Source organism: Cuculus canorus, chromosome 8 (assembly GCF_017976375.1).
Source record: "Cuculus canorus isolate bCucCan1 chromosome 8, bCucCan1.pri, whole genome shotgun sequence".
Taxonomy (NCBI): Eukaryota; Metazoa; Chordata; class Aves; order Cuculiformes; family Cuculidae; genus Cuculus; species Cuculus canorus.
Window position 1 is genome coordinate 1961556 of NC_071408.1, and position 16681 is coordinate 1978236.

Here is a 16681-nt window from a genome sequence, read left to right on the forward strand (position 1 = left end):
AGAGCAGCCTCGAGGAGAAGGACTTGGGGTGCTGGGGATGAGAAGATCAACATGAGCCAGCAATGTGTGCTCACAGCCCAGAAACCAACCGTGTCCTGGGCTGCATCCAAAGCAGCGTGGCCAGCAGGGAGGGAGGGGAATCATAGAATAGTCAGAGTTGGAAGGGACTTTAGAGGTCATCTAGTTCCAACTCCCCCTGCCATGGGAGTTGGAAATTCCTTTCCTTTGAGACATCATCTGGAGTACTGTGTCCGGTTCTGGAATCCTCAATGTAAGAAGGAGATGGAGCTGTTGGAATGGGTCCAGAGGAGGCTACAGAGATGACCCAAGGGCTGGAGCACCTCCCATACGAGGAGAGGCTGAGAGAGTTGAGGTTGTTCAGCCTGGAGAAGAGAAGGCTCCCAGGAGACCTTAGAGGGACCTTCCAGTACCTGAAGGGGCTACAAGAAAGCTGGAGAGGGGCTGTTCACAAAGGCTTGTGGGGATAGGATGAGGGGCAATGGGGATAAACTGGAGAGGGGCAGATTTAGACTGGACAGAGGAGGAATTTCTTCACTCTGAGGGTGATGAGGCCCTGGCCCAGGTTGCCCAGGGAAGCTGAGGCTGCCCCATCCCTGGAGGTGTTCAAAGCCAGGTTGGATGGGGCTTGAAGCAGCGGGAGGTGTCCACTTCCAACACCAAAGTTGGGCTTTGAGGTCCCTTCCAACCCAAACTATTCTATGATACTCGAGTGCCCGACCCATCTGACCTGCAGAGCACCTTAAATAAACCATTTTTTGCTGCTATATCCTTTGCTTCGAAGACTTTGCCGTTTCCAGTTTGGATTACAAAGTCGTCTCTCGCACTCCTCGTTCAGTGAGACCTCGCAGCTAAGAGAAAAGGACTGCAAAGGATGGGGGCGGAACGTGTCGCACGCGGAACGCGAGCGGCGGCGCTGCGGTTTCCGGGGCGGGAGGGGGGGGCGCTGCGCGCCGCCCGGAGCGGTTTCGCGATTGCACCAGGGAAGGCATGGAGAGGGAGCCGGGGCGGCGCGGGGGCAACTGGATGGTGACCCACCCCACGGTAGGGCCGGGGGTCACCGGGCGGGGGGCAGCCGGTTTCGACCGTGAGCTTAGAGTCACGGGAGGGTTTGGGTGGAAAAGGACCTCAAAGCCCATCCAGCCCCACCCCCTGCCATGGGCAGGGACACCTCCCACTGGATCAGGGGCTCCAAGCCCCATCCAACCTGGCCTGGAACCCCTCCAGGGATGGGGCAGCCACCGTTCCTCCGGGGCCAGGGCCTCCCCACCCTCACAGGATAACATTTCTCCCCAAGAGCTCATCTCAATCTCCCCTCTTGCAGCTGAAAACCGTTCCCCCTCGTCCTATCCCTGCGCTCCCTGATCCAGAGCCCCTCCCCAGCTTTCTTGGAGCCCCTTTCAGTGCTGGAAGCTGTCCTAAGGTCTCTGCCATCGCTACAGGCCTCCGTAAAAAGTCCCTTCCCAGCTTTCTTGTAGCCCTTTCGCGTTCTGGAAGGTCACTATAAGATCTCCTCGGAGCCTTCTCCAGGCTGAACAACCCCAGCTCTCTCAGTCTGTCGCATAGCAGAGATGCTCCAGCCCTCGGATCATCTCTGTGGCCTCCTCTGGACTTGCTCCAACCGCTCCGTATCCTTCTTATTGTGAGAAACACTCATTCGCTGGTAGAATATCGAAAAGGACAAAGTCTTTGAAGCAAAGGCAATAATATTTGTATTTTACAATTCAGTACTGAATTGCATGCCCTTCTAAAGGGCATAATATCTTACAAAAGCACTGGGTATATATATCCTAGTTTTAGACAAAAAACCCTATAAATCGTCAAAGAATGTTCATTCTTTTTTAGATTATCCAGCCATGTCTGGAGACTCCCTTCAGGTTATCTCCTGACCTAAACAAACTACATCTTGCAAGACAACTAAGCATATCCGTAAACTCTCGCAGCCCTAAGACAGGTTAATTCTCGACCTAAAACAGCTACATCTTACAAGACAGGTTTATATGATGAGATAATTAAACATACAAACAAGCTGCAGCAAAACTTATGAATTAATTCTGGCATTGTGTTTGGGATTCCAGAACTGAACACAAGACTCACAGTGGGGTCTCACCAGGGCAGAGCAGAGGGGCAGAATCCCCTCCCTCACCCTGCTGGCCGCGCTGCTTTTGATACAACCCCAGATACGTTTGGCTTTACGGGCCGTGAGCCCCATTGCTGGCTCGTGTCAAGCTTCTCATCCACCAGCACCCCAAATCCTCTGCAGGGCATCTTAATTTTTAGTGTGCTGAAAACACAGAGGTATTTAATTTGGCTGTCATTTTGTGTTACTGTTCTGCAGCAAAAAATAGGGAAAATTCATAGCCCTGCGCCACAAAGGTAGGTCTGTTCCAGAAATAGCTGCAATTCCTTGCTTATTTGTTTATTCAGCTTGGTTTTTTAAGGGCCGAAATAGGAGGAATGTGGAAAAAAAGAGCACTTAAGGTGCCGTCAGAAAACAACCCCTGTTCTTTAATTGCCTGTTAGTCCTTGAAGCTGGTTTCAGACTCACTGGCACAGACAGCTGTACAGATCCTGGGTTCAGTCTGTTCTTTCTTAATATAACATCTGCCTGCCTTCACCAACGTTCCTTTTTGGGTTTCAGTTCACAGAAATGATGTCTCTGGATATATCTGACAGTACTCAAATTTATGCTGCGTTTCTGGTGTACCTGGACCTCTTGGAAGGTAATTCAATTAAGCGACTGGGTTAACAAAGGTATTAATTCACCTTTAAATGCTAGTAAAGCTTGTGCACTACTAACAGGATCTTTCCTACAAAAGTCATAGAATCATGGAATAGTTTGGGTTGGAAGGGACCTTAAAACCCACCCAGTGGCACCCGCTGCTGTGGGCACGGACACCTCCCACCGGATCAGGGGCTCCAAGGCCCATCCAACCTGGCCCTGAACATCTCCAGGGATGGGGCAGCCACAGCTTCCCTGGGCAACCTGTGCTGGTGCGTTCTTTTTGAGATGTAATGCAGTGATGGCTTCCTAAGAAACACACGGTATTTTGGCACTGGAGGTTTCCGTCCTGTGCGTGCCTGGAGCCTTTACAAAGGTCAGGGCTTGTTTTTTGTCCAGCAGTTACAGGTTCAGGTGTTCCAGGGCAAAGACACCAGGAAAAAGCAAAAGAGGAATAGGGGAAGGAAAAGGAGCGTAGAAAGGTGAGGTTACAAGTTCGGTGGTCGTGCTGATAACATCGTCCTCGTTTGTAAATTAACATCAAAGTTAACTGATTGCCATTTAGCAAATAGCTGACGTGTGGTGGCCTGAGGAGGATGCTGCTTGTTGGGAAGGACAGGCTTGCTGTTGGAAAGAAGGTAATTGGGAAGCCTGATGGCAGTGATTATGACAAATGTGGTGGAGTCTTCTGGTGTCTTGTAAGAGCGCAGCAGAGTTATGTGATATATAAACTGCCTGTGATTCTCCCAGGCTTTATTGGAAATGGACTCGGCCCAGGCAGGCAGCCAACCTAGTCAAAATACTTCAGTGCCTCTCAGAGGCAGGCGATTCGCAAGGTCAGGGAGGGCAGGGATTTTACAGGCCAGAAAGCACCGTGTCTGTTATTGTCTGCAGAAAATGCCTTAATAGGCTTTAAAAGAAGGTTCCGGTAGTTCTGTAATGAAAACTTTTAGCCCTGTCCCTTTAAGCGGAAGGAAAGGACTGTGTATCATCACTGATCATGCTCTGAGCACCTGCTCCTTCACAGTTTAGGGTACTGATAATGCTGAGATTTGGATTACTGTTTATGCTGCAGATGGCAAAGACTGCTTTTTGTCTTCTTTTAGCCGTTTTGAAACAAAGCTTTGTCAAACAGATCCCTACTTACCATCAGTCATTGTAGCTCTGGAGTCAGCAGACTGCTCCCCGGGGTGTTTTAACAGGATTGTTTCTCGGAAGGGCAACTTGGCAGGTGAATGGGGTAGTTGTCAACCACGGGAAATCTCCTGTGAGGAGAGGGAGGGAAAACAGAGCATAAGATGTTAAATTAAATACCAGATTTGATATTTGGATGCTTAAAACTTGTATTCTGTTCCTTCTCATGGATGATCAACCTTTCTAGGGAAAAACTGGCATGAAGTGAAGCATGTTGGAGTAGCAGATCTGCAGCTCATATGTTTACACGCTCGTCAACGAGAACAGGACAGTCTGGAAGTCATGGTGCCGTTACCTGTGCACGTATCGCTAAGCCATGAGAGGTGAGGATGTGGTCAGCATTTGGCTCGTGTTACCAACGAGATAAAACAAAGAACAGATGTATTTATTGGGCTGCTGAGGACCTCATCAAGAGGAGGAGGGGGAGGAAACAAAGGAGGGTCAGAGGGTTACAATATCTCAGCCTGTGAGCTGAGTTATTTTGGGTAGTGCAAACATGCACGTAAAGCTGAGATTTCTATAATTTTCTAAGCTGCATCAGTTTGTGCTTTTCCCTCTCTGGCAGTGGTACGCTTTGATGTCAGCTTCCTGCAGCAGCTGACTCCTGCTGATAAACTCTTCCTATTGTTTAGAAGTTGCATGTGCCCTAGGAGATAATAATGGATATGAAAGTGTGCATTTGAGAGACAAAGTTGGAACACAAGACCTTCACAGCTTATGTTTTGAACGTTTTTGTGCTCCTTTTTTGTAGTAGTCTCAAATGGAGGACAACACAGCTATGCCTTTGTGATATTACAGATATTTGCAGCCTAGAGAAATTCCCCTTTTTTTACAGTATATTTTAACTGGCCCTTGGAGCAGCCTTAAGCACCAGGTATGATTTACTCCCTGGTAATGGCCACCTTCTCTTGCTGGTGTGTGCCATTGTTTATTGTGATGTCTCTGAAGAGCTGAACTGTTCAGGCTGCGTCACGTAGTAGCACGTTTTTCAGTTTCATCTGTCCCTCCTCTTGCTCGGAGCACGTGCTCAAGGCTGGGTTACAGACTTTGCTGTCTCCTCTTGCTCTGTGGGCAGCAGCCTGACACAGCAGTAGGCTGCTAATGAATTCCCCTTAGCAGATGTGTGTGCGTGCTCCAGGAGCGATGTTTTAAATGTGCTACGGGTTTTGCTTTGTTTTAGGTTTTAGAAATGACAGATAGGTCTCTTGCAAACAGTCTTAGTTCTGCTCTGTGTTTTCCTAGGAGAGTATCTTAAAGAGGAATTAATTTGTGAGGGGAAGAAACTCTTGTAGGCTTGGTCTAATAGAGAAACATGGTGTGATCTCCATAGCAGATGAAAACTGCTGAGCGGTCTTGCAGGATGAAACGCTGAGTGTCGTTTGGCCTCTCTGCAACAAGCAGATTGCCGTATGTGTGAGAGGGGCACACTGGTATTCGTGGTTTAAACTAGATTTTAGGTGGGAAGAGAAGGCAGCAAATAAGGATGTGGAATCTTTGAGAAATTACGGCTACGTGCTGAGTTGTTGTGCTTGTTTAGTGTAGTACGTTTCTACCTAGATTGGAAACTCTGATTCCTGGCTTTGGATCAAGGCCAGCGTGTTCTAATTGGCTTTTAATGACAGTGAGATATTGCACTGCATATATGTCCTATCTTTTACTGTTTCATTGGAGCTTTTCATTTGGAGCCTCTGACTGTTTGTACTGTGGTGATACTGTTTGCTCTGCTTCTGGCACCAGTGCGGATGGAATCCTTTACTGGAAGGCTGTGTGTTAGAGAAGCAAAGAGTGAATGCATCACATTGATTAAAAGTACAGTTTGTGACTAGATTCTGCTACAGAGCAACAACATAGAGGGTATGGGCGCTAAAATGAGCTGAACACCAGGTTGTCATGCCAGGTGAGTCCTTTAAAGCCTCTATGTGCTCAACACCCATTAAAGTTGTTGGGCAGGAAGATCGTGTACGCTTGTTTGTGTTTTTGAATGTGCCCGTGCAGATGTACGCTTGGCATTTCATTAGCAGGTCACCACTGATCAGAAGGGCCTGGTCTGTCTTCGTAGAGAAAGGACAGCATCAACCCCTTGGCTTCTTTATTGGAAGATTAGGCAGAAACCAGGGTCTACAGACAATAATTGTGGCTCAAATTTACATGGCAAAGAGGGAGGCCATTAAAAAGTCATCCTATAAAAGGAGTTGGAAAGAGTATTACAGTACTACTGCCTCTTTGTGCTGACAGTGATGAATACTTTGTTGTTACTGTTGTTGATATTGGATACCTAACAAGCCTCCTGCTGTCTTAAATGATATTTTCTCACTTAACTTACCAAGCTGTAGGCAGACAGGAAAGCTTTTGTACTTAGCTACTTTGCTGTTCTGTTGGAAGCAGTGTTTGGGTTTTGTTACCTGGTGAAGGTAGAGGAAGAGGTAGGAATACCAGTGAGTGCAGCTCACTTAATGTAATGTTGAAAGTAAGCCACTGGAGGGTGAAAATTTTCCTTATTGTTGGGCCTGGAGATGTGCTAACTGCAAAAGCAGTGGTGTTTTCTTTGCTGTTATTTTTTTTTTTTCCATTACAAAAACATGAGTTTCTTCTAGCATTCCGCCTTCCTGTAGTTTGGAAGCAAATCCCAAGAAATGGTGTCCATTTACCACCACCATGTTCTCCTTCCCTTATATTTCAAGGCACTGAGTTCCCTGTTGCTGCCTGCCCTGCAGCTAGACCTGGAGCAGTGTTCCTGACGGTGAGCCACGCTGCCCTGCTTTTGTAGTGCTGGCTGTATTCTGGGCGTTGTGCTTTACGGGAGGTTTCCTCTGCCTCGGTCCTCTTGTCACAGGGCCCCGTCTGACCAAGTGCAGTACAATGACACGCTGACACGCTCGGCTTGCACAGTTCTGATCTCTGCAGCCGTACAGAGAGCAGCTTGTGTTGACTCTCCAGCCCTGCCTTGCGTGGAAGGGAGGGAGCTGTTGGGGCTGGCCAAGCCTGCAATGAATTATTCATCCAAGTATAAAGGGCAGATTGAAAGCCTTTGGCTTTTATGGTAGAGAAGGCAGTAGTTCCATTTCTGCTCAATGGAGCACTATGCGCCCTCCATAAAACTGCTCTGAGCTTTCAGTGTTTCTGTTGCTCCTCAGAGGTACTTGCATAGGACAGATCACTGAAATACTCTTTCTTTCTTTCCTCACAAAGCTTTCTGCTCGTGTTATCTTTCTTTTATGATGCTGTTCTTTTTTAGTTTTTGAACAGTGAGTCAAAAACCTCGAGCTACAGCTGCCTGAAGTTCACCAGTGGTATTCCTGTTTCTTTCTCCAGAGCAAAAGCATTTTGTTAGGAGCAGATCATTAGGTGAGATGGTACGGATTTGTGCTGTGTTGAAGGCCTACGTAGTACAAAAGCCTTTTGCTAATAAAAAATTAAGAGGGGACAAAATGGGGAATTCCCCTTTTTATTTTGGGTGTATTTGTATAGATTTCTTGGTTTTGTTTTTAAGCTGTTAATTACAACAGTAATAGAGGACCAGGTAAGTTCAATGTCCCCATTCAGTTTGAATGCAGCAGTAAAGGCAGATGCAGCAATTACCTTAGCTGCAGCGGTCCTTGTGTGATGTTAAAGAGGTGAAGCCTGCTCTTATGACTAATTCTCTGGTAGCAAAAAGCAATCCCTACTGACTGTAGGTGTCTAAAAAGCCCTTTTTCTGATGCAAAGGGCTTTAGAAATTCACCTCTTACTCTTGCATAACAGCATCTTCTTCACATGTTTGAGAAGAAATCCTTTTCATCTCCAGCAATGTGAGGTGAATCTGAGATTGCTTCTTAGGTGGAACTGAGGGCTTCATCCAGCTTGCTTTGGGCACAGTGGGACCAGATCCTAGCTGACAGCGGGCGCGCAGACACCATCAGTTCTTAAAGATGAGTTTCCAAACTCTTCTGAAACCTTTGGTCTGTATCATTTGCAACAGAGAATCCTTATTAAAAAAAATATTTGGTCTTATTCTATTTATGGGAGTTAAATAAATATTTCCGGTGTTTCTTGTGGTGTCTGTATTCCCCTGGCTTTTGCATGTTATTTTCCTCTCACAGTGCCTTTGTTCAAGACGTACCTTTTGGTGGGGGAAAGCTAAAGCTTCAGTGTTGCCTGTTTTAACATTCAATGGCTTTTATTCCTGGGAGGGGAGGCGAGAGAAGGGAGAGGAGTGGTTGCAGGGTATTTTGACTCAGATTCCCCACTGTGCGTGCGGCAGCACACACGCTTCATTGTTCTGTGAGCTCTCTTGGGGCTCTGGATGGCTTTTATTTTCTGCCAGGTAGTCATTGGCATAAATCCCAAGAAGGCGGCCTGTATGGGGTTGGCTGTCCTCATCTTCCTCGCCAGGCTGAGCCTGAGGATCCGCCAGGCTGAGGCGAGGAACGAGGCTGTGGATGAACGTCTACAAAGGTGATCGAGTATTGTGTTGTACAGAGTCCTTCAGGAGATGACAAAGTGAAATAGTGCATTCTTCCAGCACAGGCTTTACTTGAGACTGTATTGAAAGCGTGCTAAGCTTTTATTCAGACACTGCGGAACAGGATTAACTGTTTCTCAGCTGCATCTCTGCTCATGTTAAGTCTCTATATCTTGCTTAAAACCTGGTGTTTAGCCAGTGGAGTGGGCATACCTGAATGCCCGGTGGAAGGGAGGAACCAGGTGGAGCCGGTCCATGCCAAGTGCTCGGTATGAGGGCTCCTGTGTGGTTCACACTGTTGGAGCACAACCTGTGAAGGCTGGAAAACCAAACCCAGAGCCATTGTGGGCTCCCTGATATCACCGGACCCGTGTTTGTAGAATGCGTCCTGATACAGTTGTGACTCATGAGGAAAAGGCTGGTCAGGATGCCGGTGGGTGGAGGTTGTTGAGGCTGTTGGTGGAGTATGCCAACACACTGGATGTCTTCAGCTCCTCTGTTCCAGAAGCTTCTAATAGTTGACACTTTCAGAAACATTAAATCCAGTTTTACTTAAGCAAAAGCCATCTTTTATAACTGATATCGCTTGTGTGGCGTAGCAGATGTACTGGTCATTAAGGAGCTTATCTGTAACCATTAACTTAGTAAATGAAGTCAGCTGGCTCTGTTGGGGGGAGGTGTTAACATATGGGCTTCTTGTTTAGGACTTCATTTTAGTCATTGGATGCAGCTGTTGTGTGAGATGGGCAGCCTGGGGGACTGTGTTTCTTGAAATAAAGGCTTCTTGCCTCATTTACGAGGTCAAACATGCATTGTTTTGAATTTCAGAAGGCCAAGAATACCTTTTGCCCCCTTTTTTTTTCCATAGATAGTGTTAGATACATCAAAAGGATTAGTAAAGCTGTACCTTTCCTGCAGTATTTCAGCTCTCTGTTTGTGGCAGGTAGCAAGTGCAGTGAAAGCAGCACAAACCCAGACGTTCCCTGACTCTTTGGAAATGTCCACTGCTGCAGAGAAGCTTTGCGAACAATGCTGGATGCAGAGGCTAACAGTGATGCCTTCAGGGGAGGAGAGGAAATGCAGGCGTCTGATACAGACTTCCTGAATTCCGAAGCTTATTCTTTTAGAAGAGACCCTCTCCACAGAATATGGCTTTTCACAGCCTTCGTATCCCTGTTGCGTGAAATGACTAACTGTATGGTATCGCCTTGCCTTGCATTATATATGGGCCAGGAGTGAAAGCAAAAGAAAAGACGCTACCGTCTTTTAGCCAAGATGAGTTATGAACAGTTCAGAACACAGATGGATACTTATGAGGGTCACGGGCTTAATAGCATCGGCTTTCCAGGCTGCTGCTTATTCTCTGCCGCTTTGCGTTTGGCTTTTGTTAAAGGATCAAAGAGGTTCGGAAGGAAGATGACGATTAAAGTTTGAAAGCTGATGCATTCAGAAAGAGCAGTGTTTTCAGCTGCAGTGCCCGGCTTCAGAAATGCATGTTTTCTGCCGAATGAGATCTCGGGCACGTGAAGCGAGGGGTGATATTTTCCTATGGCCTCTGCCCAGAGGTTACCCTGTCCTGGCAATCCCAGATGAGCCCTCTTGCACCTAAGCTTTGGGTGAAGGAGAAAGCTCCCTGTGGAAACACTTGCTATGTGGAATATTACTGTTCTGCCCTGGGCACTGCGCTCCTTCAGTACTTGTTCCCCAGGCGGAACCACAGCACAAGGACTCCAGGAATCAGTGTTGTCCTCGGCTCTGAACTGAAAAGCAACTGGCATATTAGTCATAAAATAAGCTGAACAGGAAAAATTGCATAACTTTGTCCTGAATTTTTAAGGAAGATGTTATTTATGCTGACTGCCTTGAAGAGGAGCGGTAGTCTTGTGGCTTCTAGTCTAGACAGGGAGGTAGAGAAACCTGGCTTCAGTTCCTGGGTCTTCCACAGACTGGCAGAGAGCTGCAACACACAAACTGGAAGACTTATCCCTACGAATGGAACAAGTCTTAATTATTTCGTTCTCTAATTGAACACAGTGTGTTAATTAGATTATTATTTTTTTTTAATCTAATGAAAACAAGGCCGTTAGAGATTGCCGTGCTGTGATTGGGGTAGTGGAAAGGTGGTCGAGGCATGTGCACAGTAGTACACCTAAGCAAAGCTTAGAAGTGTGTCTTGAACTATTTCCAGTGAAGGTGTATGTAACTGAGTATATTTTTATAAGAGTCTTTGTTATTTGATTTTGTTGCTTGATTATAGGACTTCTGGATTTTTATTAGAACAGATATCATACTTTCTTTAGTGAAGACAGATCTGCAGAATAAAACCAGGCTGAATAAAAATAGCAATGGTGTGCCTCTACCTTTGTGCCACCGTTAGGTGGTTGCGGCCTCCTTTCTAACACATTGTTTCCTCTTCTAGGATAAGAGAAATCTTGAAGACAGCGTCTCTCCCACAAGACGATCCCGACACCCCGCTGTCGATTACCTTGGCCATAGTTGAGACAGATTCCACAATAGTCTACTATAAAATCACTGATGGCCTCGTGTTACCGGATCCTCCTGACGATACTGAAGATGTGGACAATAAACAGTGGAGAAAGAAAAGAAAGAAGCTTTTCAAATGATTGAAAAAAAATAGACTTTTCTTGAACTACTGTCCTCAAACCTAAACAAATCCAGGAACTGATGTATGTAAATAAGGCGTGTGCTAAAGCCTGCCTTCTGCATTCCAAGCATCTGTTCAGGGAGAACGGCGGCCTGAGCAGCTGCACTGTAATGAAATGCCGTTTAAGTATGAAATAGGTCACGCTTTTGAGACAGATGGCTCCTGACTAATAAATATACTTGTGAGATGCTTCCAAAGCCAGCCTTTCCTTTACAGCCATCCAGGTGTCCGACAGAACAAACACGTCCTTACCCCTGTTGTAAATACTGACTAAGGGTATGTTTGAAGGGTTTCTGCCGGGAGTACTGATACTAAGTTAAGGGCTTTGTAGTTTACGTACAGAGCATCTTTGTCTTAACACTGTCAGAAGCACTGGTGCTGCTCCCACATTACATTCCTGAACCCTTGCTGCCTTTCCCTGCTTTTGAAGAAAAGGCTTTTCCACAGAAATACTTTATTTTAACTTTTTTTTCTGCAGAGGGGAAGCTAACTAAAGCAATGCCAGGGGCTACTAGAACGAGTGGAGGCTAGTAAAGAGGGGTCTCCAGATCTCCTGAAGAACCTCTGAGCCCTTCACCAGGTTATGACTGGATCAACCACACCTGGAAGTGTTGACCCAGGGCAGCGTTCCCCACACACACCATGCTCATTGTCACCATCCGGAAGCCCCAGCGGGTGCTTGTTCCCCGTAGAGTACTGGACGACTGCCCAAGAACTGAAGGTACTTTGCTTTTGCATCCCAGTGCGATGATGCTGTCTCAGGGGTGACCTGCCCTCTCTTGGCTTTCCTCTCTGCGAGGTGGCTTCCGTGTCCTTTTAGTGCTTTACTGTGATGGTGCTTAAAGCTCTCTGAAAAGGAACATGACGATGGGGCATGTTTTTGTCTGTCACCAAAGCATGTCGCCTTCTACACTACTGTAGACACTACTGTTGTCTGCTTCGTGCAGCAAGCAGGTTTCTAAACTCTGCATAATTTCTAGGATTTCTTTTGTTGCACCTTCTGCTACTTACACTGGCTGCCCAGGAGCTGCTGGGGGTAAGGTAAGAGGGGAAAAAACCTGACTTTTAGTTTCTTCTACAGGAATTTTCCATATCATAGAATCATAGAATAGTTTGGGTTGGAAGGGAACTTAAAGATCATTGAGTTCGAACCCCCTGCCATGGGCAGGGACACCTCCCACTGGCTCAGGCTGCCCAAGGCCCATCCAACCTGGCCTGGAACCCCTCCAGGGATGGGGCAGCCACAGCTTCCCTGGGCAACCTGGGCCAGGGCCTCACCCCTCTCATGGTGAAGAAATTCCTCCTTATGTCCAGTCTAAATCTGCCCCTCTCCAGTTATCCCCATTGCCCTTTGTCCTATCGCTCCAAGCCCTTGTGAACAGTCCCTCCTCAGCTTTCCTGTAGCCCCTTCAGGTACTGGAAGGTCACTCTAAGGTCTCCTCAGAGCCGCCTTTTCTCCAGGCTGAACAATCCCAACTCTCAGCCTGTCCTCGTGGGGAAGGTGCTCCAGCCCTTGGAGCATCCTTGTAGCTTCCTCTGGAGCGTATATCCTTCACATAGACATCTTCTTCAGGTGAAACTTGGAGTTTCTTGGCTATCAAATGGCATCCCAGAAGCAGCTTCTGGAGCACTAAAACATCCATATGACATTTGCGTGGCTGAGGACCACCCATTCAAAGCTGGAAGCACAAGAGCTCTTATCACATGGGCATTAGAACGTGAGAGAATCCAAAAAAACCCAGCAGGACATGAAAGGCCGTTTAAGCTCCAGCATCGCTGTGACTGGAGTGGACGTTTTCATGGTTGCGGAGTTTGAATCTGGTTTGACCGAGTACGCTGGAAGAAGGCAGAATGGCCTTAGCGGGGAGAGCCCAGGGCAGGAGGGCCCTCACGTCCTGTGTGGTGCTGGGCGTTGCGTTTGGGTGCAGATCTGCTCCTCCCGGGTGAGCTGTGGCTCACTGGGCTCAGAGCTATGGCAGCTGCTATCAGCTGAGAAGGGCTTTCTTCCAGGGGTTTTTGTTTTAATCCTGCACGGGCTGAGCTTGGGTGGGTAACAACAGTTTGGATGTGTTAGAGGAATCGGACAAGCCATGCGTGAGGCTGTGCAGGTTCTGATGCAGTCAGAAACAGAACGGTTGTTCTTTTCCCGCACAGCAAGGGGAGACCATGGATCTGTGGGCTTCGGTCACGGAGAAAGGCAAAGAAAAATCCTCTCTTTCTCAGTCTCGCTCCCCTCATGGAGGGAAAAAGTAATTTTATTTTGGTCCAATGCCATTCTGCCTTAAAAGGGTACCTGTGTGCTGTGTCTGACCTTAACAGCGATACCTCCTGTACTCTGCTGCTTATTCCATAAAGTAAGTCTTACACTTCCCTGAACCGCGTACCTCCAGGTAAATTGTCCTTGGTATAAGCTGTTAAATACTTCACCCCTAGTGTGAGTAGGTGCTGGGAAAGAGCCGGTGGTGTGTGAGGGCTGTAAGAAGTGCTGTACGTTGCAGAATTTGTATTTAAGCGACACACAGTTGACCCCAGAAGCAAATTCTTTTGCTTTTGCTTCAGTTTCTAGGAGAAAAATGCCGTTTTGCAGTTTGCTGCATGACTGATGCGTGGCTTTTCATCCTCATTTTATTATTTCGAAGCACAGAAAGAGGAGCATAACTTAAGCCTTCTTTTCTGTACACTGAAAACTGCTTACCCCATCTTCAGAAGCTGAGTTGGAGAAACTGTGTCTGGAGGCTTTGGTTTCAGCCAAGCATCCCACTGAGAAATGATTATACGGGCCTTTTCCCAAACTCCGTAGATTGTGGTGGCTCTTTATTTCTGAGGGAAATAAAAAAAGAGAAGAATAAATAATATCTCTGTGCTGTTTGTCCCATATGGATTACAGTGTAAACAAGGGGACGGTAAATGAGTTCAGAGCTGGCTGTGCTGTTCCTTTACATTCCACTGAAGTATTTCTCTGTGTTAAGTCAGCAGCGCACAGACCAGAGCCTGTGGTGTTCCAGGCACCGAATAAAGATGGGAAGAGACTTCCCTTGGAAGCGAATCCTTTCAGAGCATTAACGTTCCTAAATCCATAGTGTCTTGGTGCTGTGCATAGAGTATTCAAAGGCGACTCTGCTTCAAGTGTTTGTGAAACATCTGTAGAAGCAGGAGCTGTGACATCTCGCCTTGACATCTTTGCAAATTCATAGAACCATGGAATGGTTTGGGTTGGAAGGGACCTTAAAGCCCATCCAGTTCCACCCTCTGCCATGGGCAGGGACACCTCCCACTGGATCAGGGGCTCCAAGCCCCATCCAACCTGGCCTGGAACCCCTCCAGGGATGGGGCAGCCACCACTGCTCTGGGCACCCTGGGCCAGGGCCTCACCACCCTCACAGGAAAACATTTCTCGCTAAGGTCTCATCCAAATCTCCCCTCTTTCAGCTGAAAACCCATTCCCCCTTGTCCCATCGCTGCACTCCCTGATCCAGAGCCCCTCCCCAGCTTTCCTGGAGCCCCTTTCAGCACTGGAAGCTGCTCTAAGGTCTCCCCGGAGCTTTCTCCAGGCTGAACAACCCCAATTCTCTCAGCCTGTCCTCATAGCAGAGGTGCTCCGGCCCTCGCTCCAAGAGCTCCATGTCCTTCCTGTGCTGAGGACTCCAGAGCTGAACTCTAATTTCATCTCATATTTCAATCCAGAAGATTTTACAGCATGCATCCTGCTGCATTTAAAGGGTTTTTTCCCAAGCGTTGCTTGCCAAGCCCAATCGATTTGCGTTACTGATCACCCCCGATCAACAAAAAGTAGGTTTTAAAATCTTAAGGGTATAATTTTCTGGTAGATTTTTGTTTCAAGTCTCCTCTCTCCCCTGAGAGATATTTGCATTGAAGCTCCCCCACCAAGTAAAGTATGATCGAAAAGCAAAGTGGTGTTTTGGTGTGGATTTGACGGCAAGACTCGGTGCCCAATTACGTAAGTGAGTGTCCTGCTTTGGACAGACTATGTTTCCTTGAGGCGTTACTGGCACCATCGCCCGGGCTGTCCTCTATTCAGCGTGGCTGTTTGCAATGCACACACGACACTCAATGCGAAAAAACAGGAGTCAAGAAGCAGGAAGCCTTGTCAGATGCATAAAGAGGAGCAAGAAGCGGCCAAGAAACACGTGCTGCAGCTGACAGCAAGCAGCTACTGCAACTTTCCCCTTCTCCACGATGAATAAGCCCTCAGCAGCTCTAGAAAACAGTTCTGGTTTTCCGAATTCCCTGGAAGAAACACATGGTCTCCTCTTGCAACCCCTTCTCAGGCCAGGTTTTCCACAAGATCTTTGGCTAAGGCACAACTTTGGAATATCAATAATGTTACTAAAGCCAAGCAATCCGTATCTTTCTCCTTTCTGGGTTAACAACCCAACAAGGATCTTTCGTTTAATGTAAAATGGTTTTTTTTTCCTAGTATGCAATCACATGAATTTATCAATCTCCTACTAGAGTTGCAGGTCCGTAGGAATGACATGTTTAATAGGTTGTCCTAGTAGTTTTGTGGAATCTAAACTCTATCAACTGGCTGTTATATAAAGGAGCATCCTGTTCCTCTCTAGTCCTTCTGGGATGTTTCCATCCTCTGTTATAACCCGATAGTTTAAAACCTCCTTAAGCCATTACCCAAAGCAAATAAACCAAGATAAATTCATGCCCTGCGAACCCAACTTTCTCAAACCAGCCTTTCACCTCGACTTCTCTTACAGCTATTCTGCTTCCATTTGAATTGCCCCATCGGTTTTGCAAGGGCAAAGCAACAGCATCGGACTCTTCAGCCCTTTCAATCCCTTCCATTAAGAAACGTGTGCTTCCCTTCATCTCCCTCCTATTTTGCCGTTCAACAGTGTTCTTACCGCCTTTCATATCGCTGATCACGCCCCAGCTTTGCAGGGCTGGGAGGAATTTGGTGCACCCCTCGTTGATGTCCTGCCTCTGCACCACCAGCTACAGCAGGTACGTGGCAGGTGAAGAAACACCAGCGAGGACCATGAAGAATCTGTCAACCAACGACGATTTGCTATGCTGGCACGTAACCCCCAAGCAGAAATGAAGATAATTGTGAACAAATGGGGTTTCCTAACTCTTCACAAACAGCCGCAGCTGTGCCTTCTATATCAGAGTATCCCAAGGGGTCACTCTCTCTTCCAGCTTCTTTCCCTGCTTTCTCAGATGCTCCCTCTTTGGTAGCATGAACGCTGGGCGCAGCCCCTGCCTTCAGCAAACCTGACTGACAGCCCATTTGCTTGGGTGAAGTAATGATTTCTCTGACTCCTGATGAGCTACGCGCTCTTTGTTTTGCTCTCTGCACCCAGCTGACATCATTTATTGCCCTCATGGCTTATCGTCTCATTAATCATTCTTTGCATCTCCACCTAGTTACAAGCTTCTCCCCGTGTTTCTTGTCTTGCCATCAGGCTCAGTTTGCAAAACCTGCACAGCTCTTCTCATCTTTTTTTCCCTGCCTTTCCCCCTCCTTTTCACTGCTGTAGTCATCTTGTTAGCAGGTTTTTTTTGCTATTACGTGCTGCGCTGTTGGCCCGCGTTTCATACTCCCATCTCTTAATTACCCTCAGATTTCTCTCTTCATGCCATCTGCCCCATCTGGGACCTCCCCTTT

At 47.2% G+C, this 16681-nt stretch overlaps 1 protein-coding gene across 4 annotated transcripts; it reads left to right on the forward strand.

Annotated features, from left to right (window-relative positions):
* Positions 1 to 963: 963 nt before the first annotated feature.
* TSEN15 (tRNA splicing endonuclease subunit 15) lies at positions 964 to 13862 on the forward strand. Of its 4 annotated transcripts, XM_054073551.1 has the most exons (5): positions 980 to 1062; positions 1486 to 1646; positions 2660 to 2741; positions 4122 to 4257; positions 10795 to 13862. In XM_054073551.1, exons 2-5 carry the CDS (start codon positions 1590 to 1592, stop codon positions 10997 to 10999), a joined length of 480 nt encoding a protein of 159 aa, XP_053929526.1. In that variant the 5' UTR covers positions 980 to 1062; positions 1486 to 1589; the 3' UTR covers positions 11000 to 13862. The 4 variants fall into 4 exon arrangements, with proteins under 4 accessions (XP_009558407.2, XP_053929526.1, XP_053929527.1 ...); XM_009560112.2 differs by lacking the exon at positions 1486 to 1646 and having other exon boundaries at positions 964 to 1062; positions 10795 to 13858; XM_054073552.1 differs by lacking the exon at positions 980 to 1062 and having other exon boundaries at positions 1599 to 1718.
* Positions 13863 to 16681: the final 2819 nt, after the last annotated feature.

What these genes read in the sequence shown, in the direction of transcription:
- TSEN15 (XM_054073551.1), top strand. Translation starts at nt 1,590, where the DNA reads ATGCTCCAGCCCTCGGATCATCTCTGTGGCCTCCTCTGGACTTGCTCC. An exon ending in GGACTTGCTCCAACCGCTCC is followed by an intron (nt 1,647 to 2,659) that starts GTATCCTTCTTA and finishes TTTGGGTTTCAG; the next exon opens with TTCACAGAAATGATGTCTCT. An exon ending in GTACCTGGACCTCTTGGAAG is followed by an intron (nt 2,742 to 4,121) that starts GTAATTCAATTA and finishes CAACCTTTCTAG; the next exon opens with GGAAAAACTGGCATGAAGTG.